This window comes from Pristiophorus japonicus, chromosome 10, assembly GCF_044704955.1.
Source record: "Pristiophorus japonicus isolate sPriJap1 chromosome 10, sPriJap1.hap1, whole genome shotgun sequence".
In the NCBI taxonomy this organism is placed as follows: domain Eukaryota; kingdom Metazoa; phylum Chordata; class Chondrichthyes; family Pristiophoridae; genus Pristiophorus; species Pristiophorus japonicus.
In genome coordinates, this window is record NC_091986.1 from 127,330,720 (window position 1) to 127,351,757 (window position 21,038).

At 46.2% G+C, this 21,038-nt stretch overlaps 1 protein-coding gene across 1 annotated transcript in view; it reads right to left on the reverse strand.

The window, feature by feature from the left end:
- Positions 1–21,038, reverse strand: part of LOC139274620 (AF4/FMR2 family member 3-like) — a 186,736-nt gene that overhangs the window by 119,361 nt on the left and 46,337 nt on the right. Inside the window, exons 8-9 of the mRNA XM_070891298.1 lie at positions 3,948–4,072; positions 2,063–2,276 (exon numbers count right to left, since the gene is read on the reverse strand). Of these exons, the coding sequence (XP_070747399.1) occupies positions 2,063–2,276; positions 3,948–4,072 (339 nt within the window). The remainder of the gene's footprint in view (positions 1–2,062; positions 2,277–3,947; positions 4,073–21,038) is intronic.

A 21,038-nucleotide genomic window follows, 5' to 3' on the forward strand; every position in this document is an offset into this window, starting at 1 on the left:
GACAATGTCAGAGAGGGTGGCAGCAGCCAGTGACTGCATGACGTCACCAAGCTGGAGTGTAGCTTGTGCCTGCGATGCGATCACTGCTGCAACCTCACCCATGGCATGCACCACACACTCTGGAATGCCACTGTCGCTGCTGGAGCCCATCTGTCTCTGTGAATGGCCAAGGATGGGCTCGCTGGAGTCCTCAGATGCACATGCAAAGTGAACAAGTGCGTCTATTCTCTGGGGGACCCTAGTCAATACACCCATGATCTTGCGGTGCATTTCTGTGTTCTCCCTGGACAGTGCCACCAAGCCCAGGTCCACATCTGCCTGTTTTTGAGCAGGACTACTGTGCCGACTCACCCTCTGGGTAGCTGACCTCCGAGCTTCCCCTCCCTCTCGGCATTGCTGTAGGTCACTGGGGCCAGGAGCCTCAGAGCCCTCAAACTCCTTGAAGTCGCCTTCGTCCCCCGATGTTGTGTCCCCAGATGGTGCGGCTGGTGGGCTCTGACGCTCAGGCAGCAGACTATCCTCCCCTGCCTTATCATCTCCCCCGTGGTCAGATGTCGATGGCTCACGGGAAGACTGGCATGCTTCTGGCTGGTCATCTGTAAGCACAAAACAACAGACGTGTGGTTAGCAGCGGGGGAGGGGGCAGGGTGATAACAGGAAGGTGGCATTGGACATGTATATGTAAAGGGACCTCGCCACTTCATATTAGGGGTCAAGGAAGTCACATCAGTCGTAAGTGTCATTCACATACCGTCACTACCCAAAGCGGGCTCGCCATTGCCCCCGGCCACTGCGCAAACTGGGGTGCCCATGAGGGCTGACATTTGCTGTTCGACTTGTGTGAGCTCCAGCTGTTCCGGTTGTCTGCCTCCGGTACGATGTTGCTCCTTTCTATTATGGGAAAGCTTGGCCTGCAATAAGAGCAAGAAGAAGGGTTCAGTAAGGGTCCACCTCCTCTTGTACCACATGTGCCTGCCATAGTTCAATAGCTGCCACTGTGTGGATGTGTTCAGTTCAATCTATGTAGCTGTTGACTGAGGTTTTTCAAAGACTGAGAGGAGGTGAGAGCCAGATAGCATAGTGGCTCAGGGTGATGTTTGGACAACGCATATCAACAGAAAGAGTGGAGTTTGAGAAGACTTGACAATGATTGGGGGACAAGAAGGTACGTGCATCCTGAATGCAGAGGGAATGGCTGGAGAAGTGAGCCTCCAGGTTTCTGCTGGATTCAACAACCCACACCATGCCCTGTAACACACTGAGAAGGGCCAGCTGAATCAAAGACATTATGTGAGACAGTGATCTTGCAAGCATGGCAGGCCGACATAAATGTGAGGGGTACTCACCCTGACGACTCTCGTGAGGCCATTGAACTTCTTGCGGCATTGTGTGCCAGTTCTGGTCACCTTGTCTGCCACTGAGACCTCCCGGGCAATCTCCCTCCAAATTTTCCTAAAGATGCTGGTCACGGGCCTCCTTCCACCAACCAGATGGAGTGCAGACAACCTCCTCTCAATGGCCTGCACTAACGCCTCAGCAGCCACTAGAGAGAATCGCCGAGCACGCTGCCTGCCCTCTTGCTGCGCCATCTCTCCCATTGTGTAGGAAGTGTCCAGGTCATCTGTGTATGTGCGAAGGAAACCGCTGTGCCTGAAATACCGCCTGCGCCCGGGAAAATTTAAACAGGTCTGCGCATGCGCACAATTTGAAACTTTTTTAGCATCGTGATTTTTGGCTGGGCGCCCCCCCATCATCAAACCTCTTTTTGTGCAGAATTTTTCAGACGAGAGCGCAAACTTTTCCCAGGCGGTACCAGAACTGCCCCGCCGCCATTAACGCCCCGAAATCATGAAAGCCGAAAATCCAGCCTTTTAGCTTCATCACAACCATTCTATCCTGCTATCACTATATGGATGCTTGGTGTATCACAAAACCGATCAACAGTTTTTGAAATGAATTAAAGGCTCCCAGAAATTCTTTAAAATGATAAAGCAAAATTTATAACTCCCAGCAAGCTATACTGCAGCATGTCATAAAGAGTTTGAATGCTGGATTTACTTACACTCGAGTCTTTAGTGCAAGACTGTGATTTACTCTCAGATTTCCAATGTTTTAAGGAAGAGAAGGATGATGAGATGCTGTTTGGTAAAACAGTATCATTGTTTCCTCCAATGGTAGTGTTGTTTTCAATGGGGTACTTCTGATCTGTGATGTAGGATAATGGTGAAACTGGAGGCTGAAGTATTTTCTCTCTCTCATTTGCTTGCTTGGATAACCTACATTAAGGTAATGACAATAGGGAAAAAGGAAATTCAAAATATTGGAGTTTAAGGTCACAACAACATTAAAGAACTATTTGGCATTTTTCATATATGTTTAGTTTCTGATTATTGTAACCTAGATGTTAAGAGTAAGAATTCCGCAGGGGTGCATGGGTGCCCTCATTTACACTCGCAGCATGGTTTGGGACATGCTCTGATAGTGTTAAGGCCAGGGAGGGAAGGGTGGAAATCTACAGCAGGAACTCCTTGCACTTCCTATTGTAAAGAATTTGTTGCTACTTCCTTTTGTTGCTGTATATTTCATATGATGAGCTAAGAAGCTGCAAGTGCTTGGGGAAGAGAGAAGACCGCTTCTTTTCAGAAGCAACACTAGAAGTAATGCTCAGAGAGGTGATGCAAGGGAGTTATCATTTTTGGTTGGGAGGAGCACCCTCTTAAGAAATCATCAGATAGGGTTGCATAGGGGGAGGTGGTGGAGCAGGTAAATGTAGTTTCTGTTGCTTGAGGTATTCCTCCCAGATGCTGATTTTTTTTTGAATGAACAGTGAGAATATAGACTGGCATACAATAATGCATTGCATCAGTTTCCAAGGTACCTAAGGGGAGAAATTGCATAGCACCTCATTTGGGACAATAACTTTTGCGGGAGTGCAAAAGTATCGCCGGGCACTATGCTAGTGAAGCTGACGTGAACTTCCGGTTTAGCGCTCCAGGAAGAAATTGGAGTGCTAAATCAAGCGCTACCACTTCCCTTGGAGCGTTAAAGCCGGCAAGAGAGGCGGTAGCGGTGCAGCGCTGCTCAATGTGGAGTGCAACACTCCTGGGATCGGAGGTTCCTTCCCTCCCTTAAAGGGAAGATCCATTGCTGCAGGCTCGGCATGAAATCGATGTCCCTCTGCAAAGCGAGTAAACAAAAATGGTCAAAAATGCCACTCAAACCAGCGTTAAGAAGGACAGGAATGCCTTCTGCTGGCTGTGAATCTACATTGATTTATTTGAATTTCATCTATCACTGTTCCACCTATTTTCATAATTTATTTAGTTTCTTTTGTCCTTCTTTGGCTGCATCATTGGACTCAAATACCTTCGTTCAAGTTTAGTGTTGTCTGTAAATGTGACCAATTTGCTTTAAGTTTCTGAATCCAAATTGCTGATAGAGATTAGAAACAGCAGGCACCCCACCATCAATCCCTGGGCACTACATACAGTACCAACCTCACACCTGATTCACTTCCCTAACAAATACCCACTACTTCTTTCCCTTCTGCCACTAACTTGTCAGGTTTTACTTTGCATTATCAAAGCTAATGTAACAGCCTCTTGTGATGACGTGATCAGCCATGATCTTATTGAATGGTGGTGCAGGCTCGAAGGACCGAATGGCCTGCTTCTGCACCTATTTTCTATGTTTCTATGTTTCTATGTTGATTGGCTTTCTGGAAGCATAGGTACATCATATTATAAGGTTTTCCACAAATTACTTACAATGCTATTTCCTCAGAAAAGTCAAGGAGGTTTATCTGGCAGAATCTTCCCCATCTGAAAGTGTGATGGTTGCTATTTTCTATTTGATTGAATGCTTAAAATTCCCACTGTTTAGAATGAGAAATAGTTGGCTCCTGTTTACCAAAAGAAACAATGGTAAGGACAAATAACAACACCTACTCATTGATGGTCATGGCTTTTTGACATGGCACAGAAGAGCTGTCAGTGGAGGGCAGTAGTGCAATGAGAGGCTCTTTGTCTAAATGGTTCTTCTTATTTTCGCTGTAAGTATCGTTGTTTTCAGACTGCAAATATATATAATGATAAAAGTTATTACAGAAGCTTGTAAATATGTAGCAAACCTTTCAAAGAATCATAGACCATTACAGCATAGAAATAGGACTTAGCCCATCAAGTCTGTGAAGGTGTTTTTTTCCATTTGGGCGACGTAGTCTAACCCATTCTCCTGCTTATTTCATACACTTTAATATTCCATGTTGACTTATTAAAATAATTTATAGATTCTACTTCAACAAGTAAACAAGGCTGTGGTGGAAATAAACAATCTTGGTAATGTGTAGGATATGTGCGTTTTGAAGTTCAGCAGTAGGTCAAACAGAACTTTGGGGTTGTGTGCAGTCGAGTTCAGCATGAACAAGCAGCCACGGAGGGGGATGGAGTTGATGAATGCATGCAGAATTTTGCATGTGTCTGTAAACAATGGCTTTGGTTTTCCTGATATTCAAGTGGAGGAAATGTTGACTTTTCCATAACAATCAGCCAGTCCAATAGCACGGATACCTAATGTAAATCTACCTCCCCCTCCACCACCTCACTCAACCTTGGCCCTCTGCCCTCTGCTAGTTTCCATCGTCGCAGTTGTTCCTTATCCCTGGTCCCATATTACAATCAGTGACTACACTCCAAAAGTACTTCATTGGCTGTAAAGCGCTTTGAGACGTCCGGTGGATGTGAAAGGCGCTATATAAATGTAATTCTTTATTTTTCTTTCCAATTATCTCCTCCCTCTAATCCCATTTGACCTGATGACTAACTTAGTGTTGACTTCCTGTGTGCAAAACCATGGGAAATTAACTAGTAATATAAATAGACACTAGAAACAGGCACTCTTTAAGCATGCTGCTTCAGTCAAAAACAAATGCATGGCATCTGTTATGTCTTGCATAAAGAATCTGACCAGATACTGTGAGCTCAAAGTAACGTGTGACCGTAGTCCTTTAGTCAGGTCTCTAGAGTCTCTCTCCAGCCTGTGAGTACTAGTGCTCCCCAGGGATTGTGGGATATCTTGGGACTCCATGGGATGAGCCCTCTGGTGGTTAAACAAGGTATTTACAAGTTTACATATAACAACGCTCCCCACCAAAGTCAATAGTGTAACTATTTACAATGTGAGTCGATCTGGGGCCTTCCTTTCTCTGGTTGATCGTCTCGGTGCAAATGCTGGTTTTGGTGAGTCGTTTGTTGAGCCCTTGCCGGGCTGCTGGGTGTGGTGAGTCTTGCTGGGCTGTTGCAGGTGATGGGTTCTGCTTCGTGGTCAACCGCTAGGTCAGTTGCCACTTGTGTTTGTGTTGGAGGGTCGAAAAAGGTAGAGTCTATTGTGGGTTGTTCTGGATAGTCCATGAATCTGAGTTTGGTTTGGTCCAAGTGCTTCCTGCAGGTGAGTCCATTTGAAAGTTTGACGTGAAACACCCTACTCCCCTCTTTGGCCACGACAGTGCCAGGAAGTCACTTGGGACCTTGTCCATAGTTTAACACAAATACAGGATCATTAATCTCAATTTCGCGTGACACATTTGCGCGATCATGATATGTATTCTGTTGAAGCCGCCTGCTCTCTACCTGTTCGTGTAGATCAGGATGGACTAACGAGAGCCTTATCTTAAGTGCCCTTTTCATGAGCAGTTCAGCGAGGGGAACCCCAGTGAGCGAGTGGGGTCTTGTGCGGTAACTAAGCAGGACTCGGGATAGGCGAGTCTGCAGTGAGCCTTCAGTTACCCCCTTCAAGCTCTGCTTGATTGTTTGCACTGCTCGCTCTGCCTGACCATTGGACGCTGGTTTGAACGGGGCAGAAGTGATATGTTTGATCCCATTGCGGGTCATGAACTCTTTGAACTCGGCACTGGTGAAGCACGGCCCACTGTCACTCACAAGGACATCAGGCAGGCCGTGCGTAGCAAACATGGCCCGCAGGCTTTCAATGGTGGCAGCGGATGTGCTTGCTGACATTATCTCACATTCAATCCATTTGGAGTACGCATCTACAATCACAAGGAACATTTTTCCCAAGATTGGGCATGCGGAGGCGACATGGACCCTGGACCACGGTTTGGAGGGCCAGGACCATAAACTTAGTGGCGCCTCCCTAGGTGCATTGCTTAACTGAGAACATGTGTTACATTTGTGCATGCAGGACTCTAAGTCTGCATCGATGCCGCGCCACCAAACGTGGGATCTGGCTATCGCTTTCATCAGTCCACGGCCAGATCAGCCATGATCTTGTTGAGTGGCGGAGCAGGCTCGAGGGGCTAGATGGCCTACTCCTGTTTCTAATCCTTATGATCTTATGTTCTTATGTTCTTATTACAATGCTTGGGTGGGTGCTGTGGAGGTCACTAATGAAAGTGTCCCTGCCCTTTTTTGGCATCACTACCCGATTACCCCATAGGAGGCAGTCTGCCTGTATGGACATTTCATCTCTGCGCCGCTGGTACGGCTTTATTTCTTCCTGCATCTCTAACGGGACACGAGACCAACTCCTGTGGAGCACACAGTTTTTTTTACTAAGGACAGTAAGGGGTCCTGGCTCGTCCAGGTTCTAATCTGTCAGGTGGTAACAGGTGATTATTTACTCTTGACTACTTCCATTACCCTAACTAAATCTGCGGGCTGTGCCATCTCAACCCCTATGGTGGGCAATGGCAGCCTACTGAGAGCATCGGCATAGTTTTCTGTGCCTGGCCTGTGGCGGATGGCATAGTTGTATGCGGACAATGTGAGTGCCCATCTCTGGATGTGGGCCAATACATTCGTATTTATTCCCTTACTTTCAGAAAAGAGGGATATAAGTGGCTTATGGTCGGTTTCCAATTCGAATTTGATCTCAAACAGATATTGATGCATTTTCTTTGCCCCATAAACACATGCTAATGCTTCTTTTTCGATCATGCTGTAGGCCCTCTCAGCCTTAGACAGATTTCTGGATGCATAAGCAACCGTTGCAATTTCCCAGATTCATTAGCTTGTTACAATACACACCCGACACCGTACGACGACGCATCACATGCTAGTACTAAACGCTTACATGGATCATACAACACAAGCAATTTGTTTGAGCATAACAATTTTCTAGCTTTCGCAAAGACATTTTCTTGGCTTTTACCCCATATCCATTCATCTCCTTTACGCAGTAAAGAATGCAGTGGTTCTAACAGTGTGCTAAGACCCGGTAAGAAGTTACCAAAGTAGTTCAGAGGTCCTAGAAATGACCGTAGTTCCGTCACGTTCTGTGGTCTCGGTGTGTTCTTGATTGCCTCTGTCTTTGAATCGGTGGGCCTGATGCCGTCGGCCGCAATTCTTCTCCCCAGGAACTCCACTTCAGGCGCCAGGAAAACGCACTTCGAGCGTTTTAACCTGAGCCCCACACGATTAAGTCGACAAAGAACCTCCTCCAGCAGGTGCTCGACGGTGTCCCGACCTGCAACTAAGATGTCGTCCTGGAAGACCACGGTGCGCGGGACCAACTTCTGCAAGCTTTTCATGTTCCTCTGGAATATCGCCGCGGCTGATCGAATCCCAAATGGGCATCTGTTGTAAATGAAGAGACCTTTGTGCATGTTGATGCAGGTGAGGCCCTTCGATGATTCCTCCAGCTCCTGCGTCATGTAAGCCAAGGTCAAGTCCAGCTTCATGAACATTTTTCCTCCCGCCAGCGTCACAAATAGGTTGTCTGCCTTTGGTAGTGGGTATTGATCCTGCAGGGAGAAACGATTGATAGTTACTTTGTAATCACCACAGATTCTGAAGGTGCCATCTTCCTTGAGGACTGGAACAATCGGACTGGCCCACTTGTTGAATTCAATCGGCGAAACGATGCCCTCTCGTTGCAGCCGGTCCAGCTCGATCTCCACCCTCTCTCTCATCATGTACGGTAACGCTCTTGCCTTGTGATGGATGGGTCGCGCCCCCGGAATCAAATGGATCTGCACTTTTCCTCCTTGGAACTTCCCGATACCCGTTTCGAACAGCGAGGGGAACTTGTTTAAGACCTGGGCACATGAAGAGTCGTTGATGGACGAGAGCATTCGGACATCGTCCCAGTTCCAGCGTATCTTTCCCAGCCAGCTCCTGCGAACAGCATGGGACCATCGCCCAGTATCACCCAGAGTGGTAATTTGTGCACCGCTCCATCGTAGGAGACCTTTACTGTTGCACTGCCAATTGCGGGAATCAGTTCCTTTGTGTAGATTCTCAGTTTAGTATGAATGGGAGTCAGTGACTGGCCTTGAGACCTTGCTGCACCACAATTTATCAAAAGTCTTTTTGCTCATTACGGACTGGCTCAAGCCCATGTCCAGCTCCATTGACACCGGGAGTCCATTTAATTCAACCTTCAGCATTATCGGGGGATACTTTGTGGTAATTGTGTGCACCCCATATACCTCTGCCTCCTCGGTCTGAGGCTCTGGTTCGTCGTAATCCCCCATGGATCTGTCCTCCTCTGCAACATGGTGGTTTTCAGGATTAGCAGGGTTTGCAGCTTGCCTGCACATACGTTGGAGGTGTTCCATTGTTCCACAGCCCTTGCAAACGTATCCTTTGAAGCAGTGTGAATGGAAGCGATGATCACCTCCGCAGCGCCAACAAGGTGTTAATAGCCTTGCATTTACCACCCTTGATGGTGAACTCTGAGACATCTGTGGACGTGCAGCTGCAGGCATGTGCGTCCTGCCCTATACGTTATGATTCAAAAATAACATTACTTTGTTCACAGTACTTGCAACAGCACTTGTGTGCTGAGAGATTTGTTTGGTATTATCACTGATGGCGATGAACACCTGGGCTATCGGTATGGCTTTACACAAGGTTGGGGTCTTTACAGTCAAAAGTTTGCGAAGTATTACTTCATGGCCAATGCCAAGTACAAAGAAGTCCCTGAGCATGTGCTCCAAGTGTCCTTCAAATTCGCAATGTCCTGCAAGGTGTCTTAGCTTGATGACATAACTCACCACTTTCTGGTCTTCAGACCACTTGTACGTGTAGAACCGGTCCCTCGCCATCAGAACGCTTTCCTTCAGGTTTAGATGCTCCCGGACCAGTGTGCACAAATCATCGTATGACTTCTCTGTGGGTTTCGCTGGAGCAAGCAGATTTTTCATGAGGCCATACGTTGGTGCCCCGCAAACGGTGAGGAGGATCGCCCTTCGTTTGGCAGCATTCGCTTCTCCTTCCAGCTCGTTGGCCACGAAGTATTGGTCGAGTCGTTCCACGAAGGTTTCCCAATCATCTCCCTCCGAGAATTTCTCCAGGATGCCAACGGTTCTCTGCATTGTTGCGGTGGGGTTCATTATCTGTATCTCATTGCCAGTTGTTATGTCTTGCATAAAGAATCTGACCAGATATTGTTAGCTCAAAGTAACGTGTGACCGTAGTCCTTTATTCACGTCTCCAGAATCTCTTTCCAGCTTGTGAGGCCTCCTTATGTACAGGTGCTCCCCAGGGATTGTGGGATCCCTCGGGACTCCAGGGGATGAGCCCTCTGGTGGTTAAACAAGGTATTTACAGGTTCACATATATAACAGCACCCTGCCACTACAATGGTAGAAACACTTAAGTACAAAGGCTACAATTTGTCTGCTATCCTTTTATTGGAGATAAGGGACAGGATGTTTTGTTCTCGACATCTCAATATTCTGATGATGATCTAGCTGGCAAATTTCCAATCATTTCAATAGTTCCAGACCAGATTTTTTTCCAAATTACTGAAGTGCCCAACAAATTATTACAATATTTCAATACCTATCTACTAAAACTCCACAACTTTGTGATAACCTGTTTGTCAATACTTTGCCAACAGTTAAATAAGATTAATTCTCTTTTGTGGCCTCAGATTATCTACATAAGAGTCATAATGTTACTATGCATGCATAAATCTTGACTAAACCAAGATCCTTAAAGAATCTGCACACACAAACCTTGCATATGGCCAAAAAGTGTGAAGTTACAATTGCAAATTGATGCATTTGGCTCTGGGACATTGTCTCGACAGGCGAGCACTGCTAAAGGTTTATTACTAGCCTGCACACAGGCAGTTCCCAAAATGGTAACGCATTGGCCGAGAAATTGCAGTCACCGACCCGCAAAACACTTATAAATTTACCTCCAGGCGTACAGGCTAAGAAGAGTTGCGGTCTCAGGCCTCCAGGTGTATGCCAGCGTAAATGCCCACGGATCCCAGCGACACAGGCACGGAAGCATCCCTGGGGTCATGTGGGCCCAGTCCACCAATGAGAAGAAGGATTCCATTGCAATCATTTATGAAGGGAATCCCCGAATGATATGCAATGGAATCCCCAAATAATTATACAATTTACAGAATTCTAATGATTATAAATATACTGAATTGCAATTTTATTTATAAGTCCCTTCATTGCAACAAGCTCAAAATGTTTTACATTTTTAATTAATAATTTTAAACATCTTAATCCGGACCAATACTTGCATAAACTCATTTAAAGTGTATGTGCATAATTTTGGATTTTTAAATGTTTTATTTAAGCCTTATATATACCCTTAGGCTGATAAAAGAAGGCCCTACACCTGCTTTTACCAGCTGTAAGAGTTACGTGGGAAATTGCTGGGCAGTTGTTGGGCAAATAGCCCAACTCTGTTCCAGCAATACTCATTTTTCAGTCAGTTTGGATGATGTGTCAAGGCTTGATAGATCCCAAGTTCTGGATTTCGCGCATGTGCAAGTGCATGCGGAAATCCTTAACTTGCGGGGCTTTGAAATGGATTACAACGGCATACTCTGAGAGCACGCCGTCACGGAGACCGCAGTTTCTGCCCCATTGTCAATCACCTTCACACAAACAGTTTATTTTTGCTACTATCAGCATTTTGATTTGGAGACAGGAGTATTAACTGTTACAGGAAGTTTGCATTGCCTCCGCTAACAGATTTCTTGAGGCATTTATACTGCATGGTTGTAGCACAAAACTGGAATTAGATTGTAAATGTTAAGAGGAAAAGCCATTGTGATATAGGCAAATGCTATGGTTTACAAAAATTAAAAAAATTAAGAATAGGAGGACGATTCTTGGAGAATTAGGCATTAATTAGACCATTTAGCAACAAAGGTGTTATGGGCCCAAGTTTCGGGCCGCGCCTAGAACGGCACAGCCCCGACCTGGACGCCCGTTTTTCGCGCCACAAGTGCGCCTAAAAAAAACTTCCAGATTCTCCGGCTCCCTGCAGGTCGTTTGCAGCTCGGCGCGGCGCAGCACGAGCTGTAGGGGGCGGAGCCAGGTCCCTGCGCTGAAAACAGTGCCGGGACCTCTGCACATGCGCGCTACAGTGGGCGCGCATGTGCAGTAGCTCCAGGCGTCCAAAACTGTGTGGGAGGGGCCCGAAGCACGCAGTCCCTAGCCCTGGCCGAATGGCCTCACTGGGGCTGCGTGAATAAGGCTGCCTCCCACGCCCAGCTCCTGCTTCCTCCGGACCGGACCCGACCCGACTTGACTCCCGCTCCCGACCTCCCCCCCCATCCGTTCCCGACCGCCCCCCCCCCTCCCCAACCGACTTCCGCTCCCAACCGATCTCCGCTCCCCCCCGACCGATCTCCGCCCCGCCCCCCCCACCGATCTTCAACCGACCGACTTCCCTCCCCTCCGCCCCGACCCGCGCTCCCGACTCCCCCGGACCCCGGACCCGACGCCACCTACCTGTCAATCCGGTAAGTCTAAGCTCGAAGTCTTGGGCCCGGCCGGGCCCGGCCTGTTCAGGCTCCCTCTCCTTTCTTTCTCCCTCTCTCTCTCTCCCTTCTCTCTCTCTCTCTCTCTCTTCGCCCCTTCTCTCCCCCCTTCCCCTCTCTCCCTTCTCTTCCCCCCTCCCCTCCCTCCCTCCCTTCTCTCCCCCCCTCCCTCCTCCTACCTCTCCTCCCCCCCTCCTTTCTCACCCTGCCTCCCCTCCCTCCCTTCTCACCCCTCCCCTCCCTTCTCAATCCCCCCTCCCCTCCCTCCCTTCTCTCCCCCACTCCTCCTCCCCCACCCCCCTCCCCATCCTCCTCCTCCCCTCCACCCCTCGCTGTCAGAAACACAGACACTGACAGACAGAGAGTGAGAGACACACACAGACAGACAGACAGAGAGATAGAGACACTGACAGAGACACACTGGTGGGGGGGGGGGGCATCCCAGCACGCTGTTGGAGGGCTCCCGGTGCTGCAGTCGGTAAGTAGAAAATGTTTTATTTATTGATTTAAAAAAAAAATTATTTCTTATGAATTTTTTTTGATTGATTTATTGGTTGATTTATTGATGTATTTATCATTTATTATTGATGTATTTATCATTTATTATTGATGATGGCTCTTTATTTGTAAAACTGAAGTGTCTAATGTTTGTAAACTTCCATTTAAACCCCCTCCCCCCATTCCCTACGCCTGATTTGTAACCTACGCCTGATTTTCTAAAGTGTAGACAAGGTTTTTTCGAGCGTACAAAAATCTTCATTTACTCCATTCTAAGTTAGTTTGGAGTAAGTTTTCACTGCCGAAACTTTGAAAACAGGCGTAAGTGGCCGGACATGCCCCCTTTTGAAAAAAAAATTCTGTTCCAAAGTGAAACTGTTCTAACTGACTAGAACTGGAGCAAACTAAATGCTGAGAATTTGAATTTCTAAGATACTCCGTTCTACACCAGTTGCTCCAACTGAGGCCGAAACTTGGGCCCATAATGTCATATTTTATACAATGGTCACCTCACTTGCAGCTTTACAATGCAGGCAACTGAATGGCCAAAGGGTGAATCAGGATAGCCTGAAATATCTGAGATTGCAGGTTACTTTAGAGGAGGAAATCATTTAAGGGGCTTTAATACTTTAAATACTTTAATAATAACTGCGATCTCTTCTTTTACTTATGACTCAGCTTCTCTTTGTCTCTCTATTCTTTGCTCCCTCTTTCTGATTATTTAGCTGTACCAAGTATTGTTAGCAAGTTAAATGTCATGTTATTCAGTAAGTATGCTCGTAACTACTGTGTACAAAACAAGCATTTGTTTGATTTGTTACCTTGCGCAACTGTATCGACTTCTTCATTTCTGCTGCTTCCTCAATTTCCTTCTTCCCTGTCCTAAACTGAGTCTCCTACTCATTCTAACCTTTAGCACTTGCCATTTTCCAGTTTCTTCCCCATCTCGCGCCCTACCCTTTTCAAAGTAATCTCTTCCGTGAGACCAATTCCCTGCTTCCATGATACCCTCCCCAATTCTGACCATTGAACTTCCCTCCTTCCTATCTCAATGGAGCCAGTGCATTTCTATCATTGCTGTTTCTTCCATCCATACACTTCTGGAATCCTCCAAGAATCTATCCTTGGCCCCATCGTCTTGCTCATCTATATGATGCTTTTCGCTGATATCATCCGCAAATGTGAAGTCAGCTTCCATATACCTGGTGATGACACCCAACTCTCAGCCCCACAACCACCCCATTGCTGTCAGACTGATTTTCTGATATCAAGTCATGAATAAGTCATAACTTCCTCCAACTGTACATGAGGAAGACTGAAGCTACTGGTGACAAAAATGAAGCCATTTGGCCTTGTTTGAGCTTTGGTTACCTTCCTTTGAATTAGTCGTCATGTAGTTTAAAAAAACTAACTACATTCAGACTCTTATTCCAAGATTAACTCAGTACAAATTTTCCAAGTTTCGTCAGTTGTCTGCAAAAAAGAAGGAACGACCTTTTGCACAGACAGACTATATGTGATTTGTTTAGTTATTTGTACACAACAATAAGCTATTTTCAAACATGCCCAACAGTTATTTAAATTCATGAACTCCGATAACTGTCTTGGGATATTTAAGAAGTTGTAACTGTTTGAATCTAAGGCCACAATATTTTTCGGGAACATGGAAGTCCTGACGAATTTAACGGCAGGACCTCATTATCATTTTTAATTCCGTTTCCCACCCAGCAGCCAGTGAGATTTGCAGGAGCACAGCAATCGGGAGGAAGCGAATGAGGCAAAGATCAGGGGTTGGAGAGGGGGTTGGCTGATTGAGGCAGCGAGGAGAGGCCGTGATCGGCAGATGATTTGCTTGAGGGGCTGGGGGGAGCACTCCGGCTCCTCCTGGCTCACACCTGTACTATAAAAATGATCCAGCTGCTCCCATCTCCAGTTAGCTGCCAGGTTCCTGAGCTCTGGGAAAGACGGGCCGGTGTTAAATTTAAATCAGGCTCTAATTCCATGGTGTGAGCATGATTCAAATATTATAATAATGTGTCCTATCTCTTGAAAGCAGGACACAGACACACCATGCAGCCCACCGCCGTAAAGTGACGGCAGGGGCGTACACGACAGGTTGTGCTCACGTTTTGTGATTTGTACTTTGTAATCCCCCACCCACTCTCGCCGTTGTGGAGGGGTTAATATCGGCCCTCAAGAGTAAGATTTAAACTTCCAAGAGATATAATTCAGACTAAGACTCAGTGGTAAGAAATGCAAGAAGAAAGGAAGCACTGTTTATATGAGTTATTTATAAAAGAATAGCTTAACATTTAAATAAAAACAGAAAATGCTGGAAATCTCAGTCTTCTGGACTCAACATCAAGTTCAACAATTTCAGACCATAACCTCTGCCCATATTTGGTTCCCTTCTCCCCCACCGCCCCCCTCACCGATCTTATGTAATTTTTCTCTCTCTGTCCCGAATGGCAGCTGGTAATTATTCTGCCATTCACACCCTTTCTAGACTAACCTTTTTCTAACATCCGCAGCATCCGTAGTATTTTGCTTTTGTAACCTTTTTCTAATTGTGCCATTACCATTTCAAGTCGGCCCATCATCCCTTTTGTTTCTCTAATCTCTCCTGTATTCCACCCTATCACAGACCTCCCCTTTTGTTCTTTCTTCCCCTCCCCCTTTCAGTGCTCCTTAACAATCTGTTCTTTTCGAACATTCGTCAGTTCTGAAACGTTAACTCTGTTTTTCTCTCCACAGAAGCTGCCTGACCCGCTGAGATATCCAGCATTCTCTGTTTTAATTTCAGATTCCAGCATCCGCAGTATTTTGCTTTTGTATTAGCATTTAGATTGTTGTTTTCACTTGTTCATCTTTATAGTTTGCCTTTCGAGGAGCTAGGTATAAGCATTTCTAATGTAAAAGTACTGATGTATTCAAATATTGTTACTTTCACTTGTTCATTTTCTGTCTCACAATTGTTGGCAGAGCCTTCAGCTGATTTTATCCTGTTTTTTGAACGCTCTCCCTATAACCCTCTGCCTCTCCATCCACCTTTAAAAATCTTCCCAAAACCCATCTTTTTGACCAAGAATTCAGTTGCCGCTCCTAAGCCCTCTCCTTATATCTTTATTTCCTTATTCATCTCTATTTGTGAAACACCGTAGGATATTTTTTATGTTAAAAGTGCTATGTAAATCCAATTTGCTGTTGTTATACATAGAGGAAGCCAATTAAAGAAGGGCTATACTAACAGTCCAGTAGATTGTGAGACCAAATCCCACTACAGCAGTTTATTAAAAAAATCTGTAAATAAAAACCTGGGGGGTGAAATTCGGGTACTTTGCGCTTCCCGTTAGCACCTATGGGGGAAAACAGCGCCTCTCCCCATAATGGGGCGAGGGCTTTGCGGGGGCGCTAATAAGTAATGCCCCGCTCAGCTGCGCCCCGTTACCACCTGGCGCTGACGACGGTCGGCTGTAGGAGTGCTATTTAAAGGCGCCATCTTTGGAAAAGATTTTAGTCAGCTGTTACTGTTTGCAGCTTATTACCACATAGGCAAACAGGCTGTTTGACAGATTTCAGCGATTTTCAGTTGAAAGAGTGTTAAATGTTCTTGGCTTTCATTGACGGCAGATTTGAAACGACAACATTTATATTGTTTCATGGGGGCTATGTTGGCACTAGACCTCCTGCTCCGACATCACTGTTGGAGGAAACTTAAGCAGAGGGAAAGGCAGGGAGAAAGGCAGGGGGAACGACAGCAAAATGTGGCTAGAAGGTGGAGGCCCAATAGGGCTGTCAACAGGAGAACTTACCCTCTCAGGGTATTCCGGCAGCTGTTCTCCGACATCAATTTCACTGAGGAACAGTGTTTTCAAAGGCTGCACTTCAGCAAGGACATAGTCACAGAGCTCTGCCATCTCCTGCAACCAGACGTCAAGCATGACCAGGGTGAGGACGGCTCTCTCAGTGACAGTCAAGATCGTCATCGCGCTCAATTTCAACACCAGGCGATCCTTCCAGTGTGCAACAGGAGATATCTCCAACACCTCCCAGTTTGCCATCCATTGCTCTATCCACGAGATGACAGATGCTCTGTACAGAAGATGAAGGGACTACATTTCCTTCCTCATGAGCAGAGAGAAGCAGCTGGAGCGTGCATGCAGCTTTGCCAGGATACGGGCTTCCCCATGGTGCAGGGCTCCATTGACTGTACCCACGTCGCTTTGCGGGCACTGCATCACAATCCTGAGGTATTCCCTAACCACAAAGGCTACCACTCACTGAATGTGTAGTATGTGTGCGACCACACACGCAGAATCCTCACCGTCAATGCCCGCTATCCTGGCAGCAGCAATGATGCATTCATCCTGCGCCAGATCGGTGTGCCAGCTCTCTTCCAGCCACCACACCAAGCTGCTCGGAGACAAGGGCTATCCCCTCTCCACCTCACTCATGACTCCCCTCCGCAACCCCAACACTTCTGCCCAGCACTTGTACAATGAGAGCTATGCCACCACCAAGAATATAACATCATTGAGCAACGGTTTGGCTGCCTTCACTGCTCGGGAGCAGTCCTTTGGTATGTGGCTGAGCTGGTGTCTCTTTTTGTCGTCATCTGCTGCATGCTGCACAACTTGGCCATCATGAGGGCGCAGCCATTGCCACCAGGCACATCTCCACCACCTCAGGAGGAGGAGGAGGATGAGGAAGATGAGGATGAGGAGCAAGAGGAGGAGGAGGAGGACAAGGAGGGGCAGGAGCAGGAACACCAGCGACGGCGGAGGCAGCCATTCAATCAAGACTCTGCAACGGCGGTCCGCGACCATCTCATCAGACTTCGGTTCCAGTGAATTCCATCCCACCTCCTGATTCCTCTGCACATCCCCATCAGCACATCTATTTCCCCTTCCATAACACAGCCCCAAAACTGAAATGAAAGACACCATCAAAGATGCAACATTCCAATTAAAATTTATCCCATAACATTTAACTGTATCATAAAAAAACAAATATATTTAACAATCACCCTTGAGCAGTTCCTTATATCCCCTCTTAACACTCGGTTTAACTATTCTACAGCACCTCCACAGTGTGTCCCCTGTGGTTGCAGCACGGCTAGTGGAAGCCCGCAGTGTGGCAGGGTCAGAAACTACAGATGGTCTTGTAGGACGCCCTCAACCAGCTCTGGGCCTGGAAGGCCCACCGGTACACTGCAACACCTCAGGCTGGGTGGCTGCAGTCTGGGCTGGCTGTGTGAGAGGCAGCGACACGTGCAATGGTGGTGTGACAGTGGTGGAATCAGGAATGCTATCATCCTGAGAGAGGACAGCAGGTTCCTGCTCCACTGACCCACTGCCACTCCCGTGGGACAGAACCGCAGCATCTCCAGCAATCTGCTGGAGCACAAATTGGTGGCCTGCTGTGACACCGTGAGATCCCCGGTCGACTGTGGTGGACCCAGCGGCGATGGCAGCAGTCAAAGCATCCAGCTGAGACTGCATGAGAGCAGACTGAGTCTCGATGCCAGCAGTCATTGACTGCATGACAGCACTAAGTCTAATAATGTTAAAAAGACAAATTTAAAAGCATCGTATCTGAATGCACGAAGCATCTGTAATAAGGTAGACGAATTAACAGCGCAAATAGATGTAAACGGAAACGATATAGTTGCAATTACGGAGACATGGTTGCAGGGTGACCAGGGTTGGGAACTGAATATCCAAGGATATTCGATATTTAGGAAGGACAGGCAAAAAGGAAGAGGGGGTGGTGTGGCGTTGTTAGTAAAGGATGAAATCAGAGCAACAGTGAGAAAGGATATTGGCTCAGAAAATCAAGATGTAGAATCAGTCTGGGGGGAGCTAAGGAGCACCAAAGGCAGAAAACATTGGTGGGAGTTGTCTGTAGGGCAAAAATCAAAAAGGGCCACATTACAACATAATTCTAAAAGGACAAAGAGTGCTAAAAAAACAAGCCTGAAGGCTCCGAGTCTCAATGTGAGGAGCATTCGTAATAAGGTGGATGAATTAACTGCGCAGATAGCTGTTAACGGATATGATGTAATTAGGATTACGGAGACATGGCTCCAGGATGACCAAGGCTGGGAACTCAACATCCAGGGGTATTCAATATTCAGGAAGGAAAAGGAGGTGGGGTAGCATTACTGGTTAAAGGGGAGATTAACGCAATAGTAAGGAAGGACATTAGCTTGGATGATGTGGAATCTATATGGGTAGAGCTGCGAAATACCAAAGGGCAGAAAACGTGAGTGGGAGGTGTGTACAGACTACCAAACAGTAGTAGTGAGGTTGGGGATGGCATCAAACGGGAAATTAGAGATGCGTGCAATAAAGGTACAGCAGTTATCATGGGTGACTTTAATCTTCATATAGATTGGGCTAACCAAACTGGTAGCAATACTGTGGAGGAGGATTTCCTGGAGTGTATAAGGGATGGTTTTCTAGATCAATATATCGAGGAGCCAACTAGAGAGCAGGCTATCCTAGACTGGGTATTGTGTAATGAGAGAGGATTAATTAGCAATCTTGTTGTGCGAGGCCCCTTGGGGAAGAAAGACCATAAAATGGTAGAATTCTTCATTAAGATGGAGAGTGACACAGTTAATTCAGAGACTAGGGTCCTGAACTTAAAGAAAGGTAACTTCGATGGTATGAGACGTGAATTGGCTAGGATAGACTGGCGAATGATACTTAAAGGGTTGACGGTAGATCGGCAATAGCAGACATTTAAAGATCACATGGATGAACTACAGCAATTGTACATCCCTGTCTGGCGTAAAAATAAAACGGGGAAGGTGGCTCAACCATGGCTAACAAGGGAAATTAGGGATAGTGTTAAATCCAAGGAAGAGGCCAGAAAAAGCAGCAAACCTGAGGACTGGGAAAAATTTAGAATTCAGCAGAGGAGGACTAAGGATTTAATCAGGAGGGGAAAATAGAGTATGAGAGTAAGCTTGCAGAGAATATAAAACCTGACTGCAAAAGCTTCTATAGATATGTGAAGAGAAAAAGATTAGTGAAGACTAATGTAGATCACTTGCAGTCAGAATCAGGTGAATTCATAAAGGGGAACAAAGAAATGGCAGACCAATTGAACAAATACTTTGGTTCTGTCTTCACTAAGGAAGACACAGATAACCTCCCGAAAATACTAGGGGACCGAGGGTCCAGCAAGAAGGAGGAACTGAGGGAATTGAGGGAAATTCTTATTGGACAGGAAATGGTTATAGGGAAATTGAAGGTCGATAAATCCCCAGGGCCTGATAGTCTGCATCCCAGAGTACTTAAGGAAGTGGCCCTAGAAATAGTAGATGCATTGGTGGTCATTTTCCAACGTTCCATGGACTCTGGATCAGTTTCTATGGATTGGAGGGTAGCTAATGTAACCCCACTTTTTAAAAAAGGGAGAAAGAAAACAGGGAATTATAGACTGGTTAGCCTGACATCTGTAGTGGGGAAAATGTTGGAATCAATTATTAAAGATGAAATAGCAGCGCATTTGGAAAGCAGTGACAGGATCGGTCCAAGTCAGCATGGATTTATGAAAGGGAAATCATGCTTGACAAATCTTCTAGAATTTTTTGAGGATGTAACTAGTAGAGGGGACAAGGGAGAACCAGTGGATGTGGTGTATTTGGACTTTCAAAAGGCCTTTGACAAGGTCCCACACAAGAGATTGGTGTGCAAAATCACAGCACATGGTATTGGGGGTAATGTACTGATGTGGATAGAGAACTGGTTGGCAGACAGGAAGCAGAGAGTCGGGATAAACGTTCCTTTTTAGAATGGCAGGCAGTGACTAGTGGGGTGCCGCAGGGCTCAGTGGTGGGACCCCAGCTCTTTACAATATACATAAATGATTTGGATGAAGGAATTGAGTGTAATATCTCCAAGTTTGCAGATGACACTAAACTGGGTGGCGGTGTGAGCTGTGAGGAGGACGCTAAGAGGCCTAAACTCCTATTATTATGATTGTGATAGAGCCCGAATCACCCAAAACAGCCCCAAACACCCAAAACACTAATAAAAAATAGAAAATAATAACACTATATTCATTTAAATTAAGGTTATTAATGTCTTAAAAAAATAATTTCCCGATTTTTAAAAAACGTTTTTTAAAATAAACTTACCATTGGGAAGGTTTTTAATGATAATATACATTTTAATAACTTTATTTTTAGATATTTTTGTGTTTTTTAAAACACTTGCGCCTGTAAAAGTAGGCAAGATTTTTGAGGACATTTGTAAGCGTAAATATCGGAAATTTACACTTACAAGTGTCGTCGCTCGCGATCTGGCTATGATCTGTCAAGCCAGAAACTTGACATATCGAAAATGCCAGATTGCAACGCATGCACATTGCGTGCTGGAAACCGGCATTTCCGATGCCTTCATGGGTCCGTAGGAACTCCGTACAGACCCGGGGAGGCCGGAATTTCAGGGCTATTATTTACATGATGATGGCTAGGGAAGTGTCGATGTACAGAGAGACCTGCGTGTCCTTGTACACCAGTCATTGAAAACAAACATGCAGGTGCAGCAAGCAGTTAGGAAGGCAAATGGTATGTTGGCCTTCATTGCAAGAGGATTTGAGTACAGGAGGAAGGATGTCTTACTACCATTATACAGGGCCTTGGTGAGACCGCACCTGGAGTATTGTGTGCAGTTTTCTTCTCCTTACCTAAGAAAGGATATATTTGCCATCGAGGGAGTGCAGCGAAGGTTCACCAGACTGATTCCTGGGATGGCAGGAGAGATTAGGTC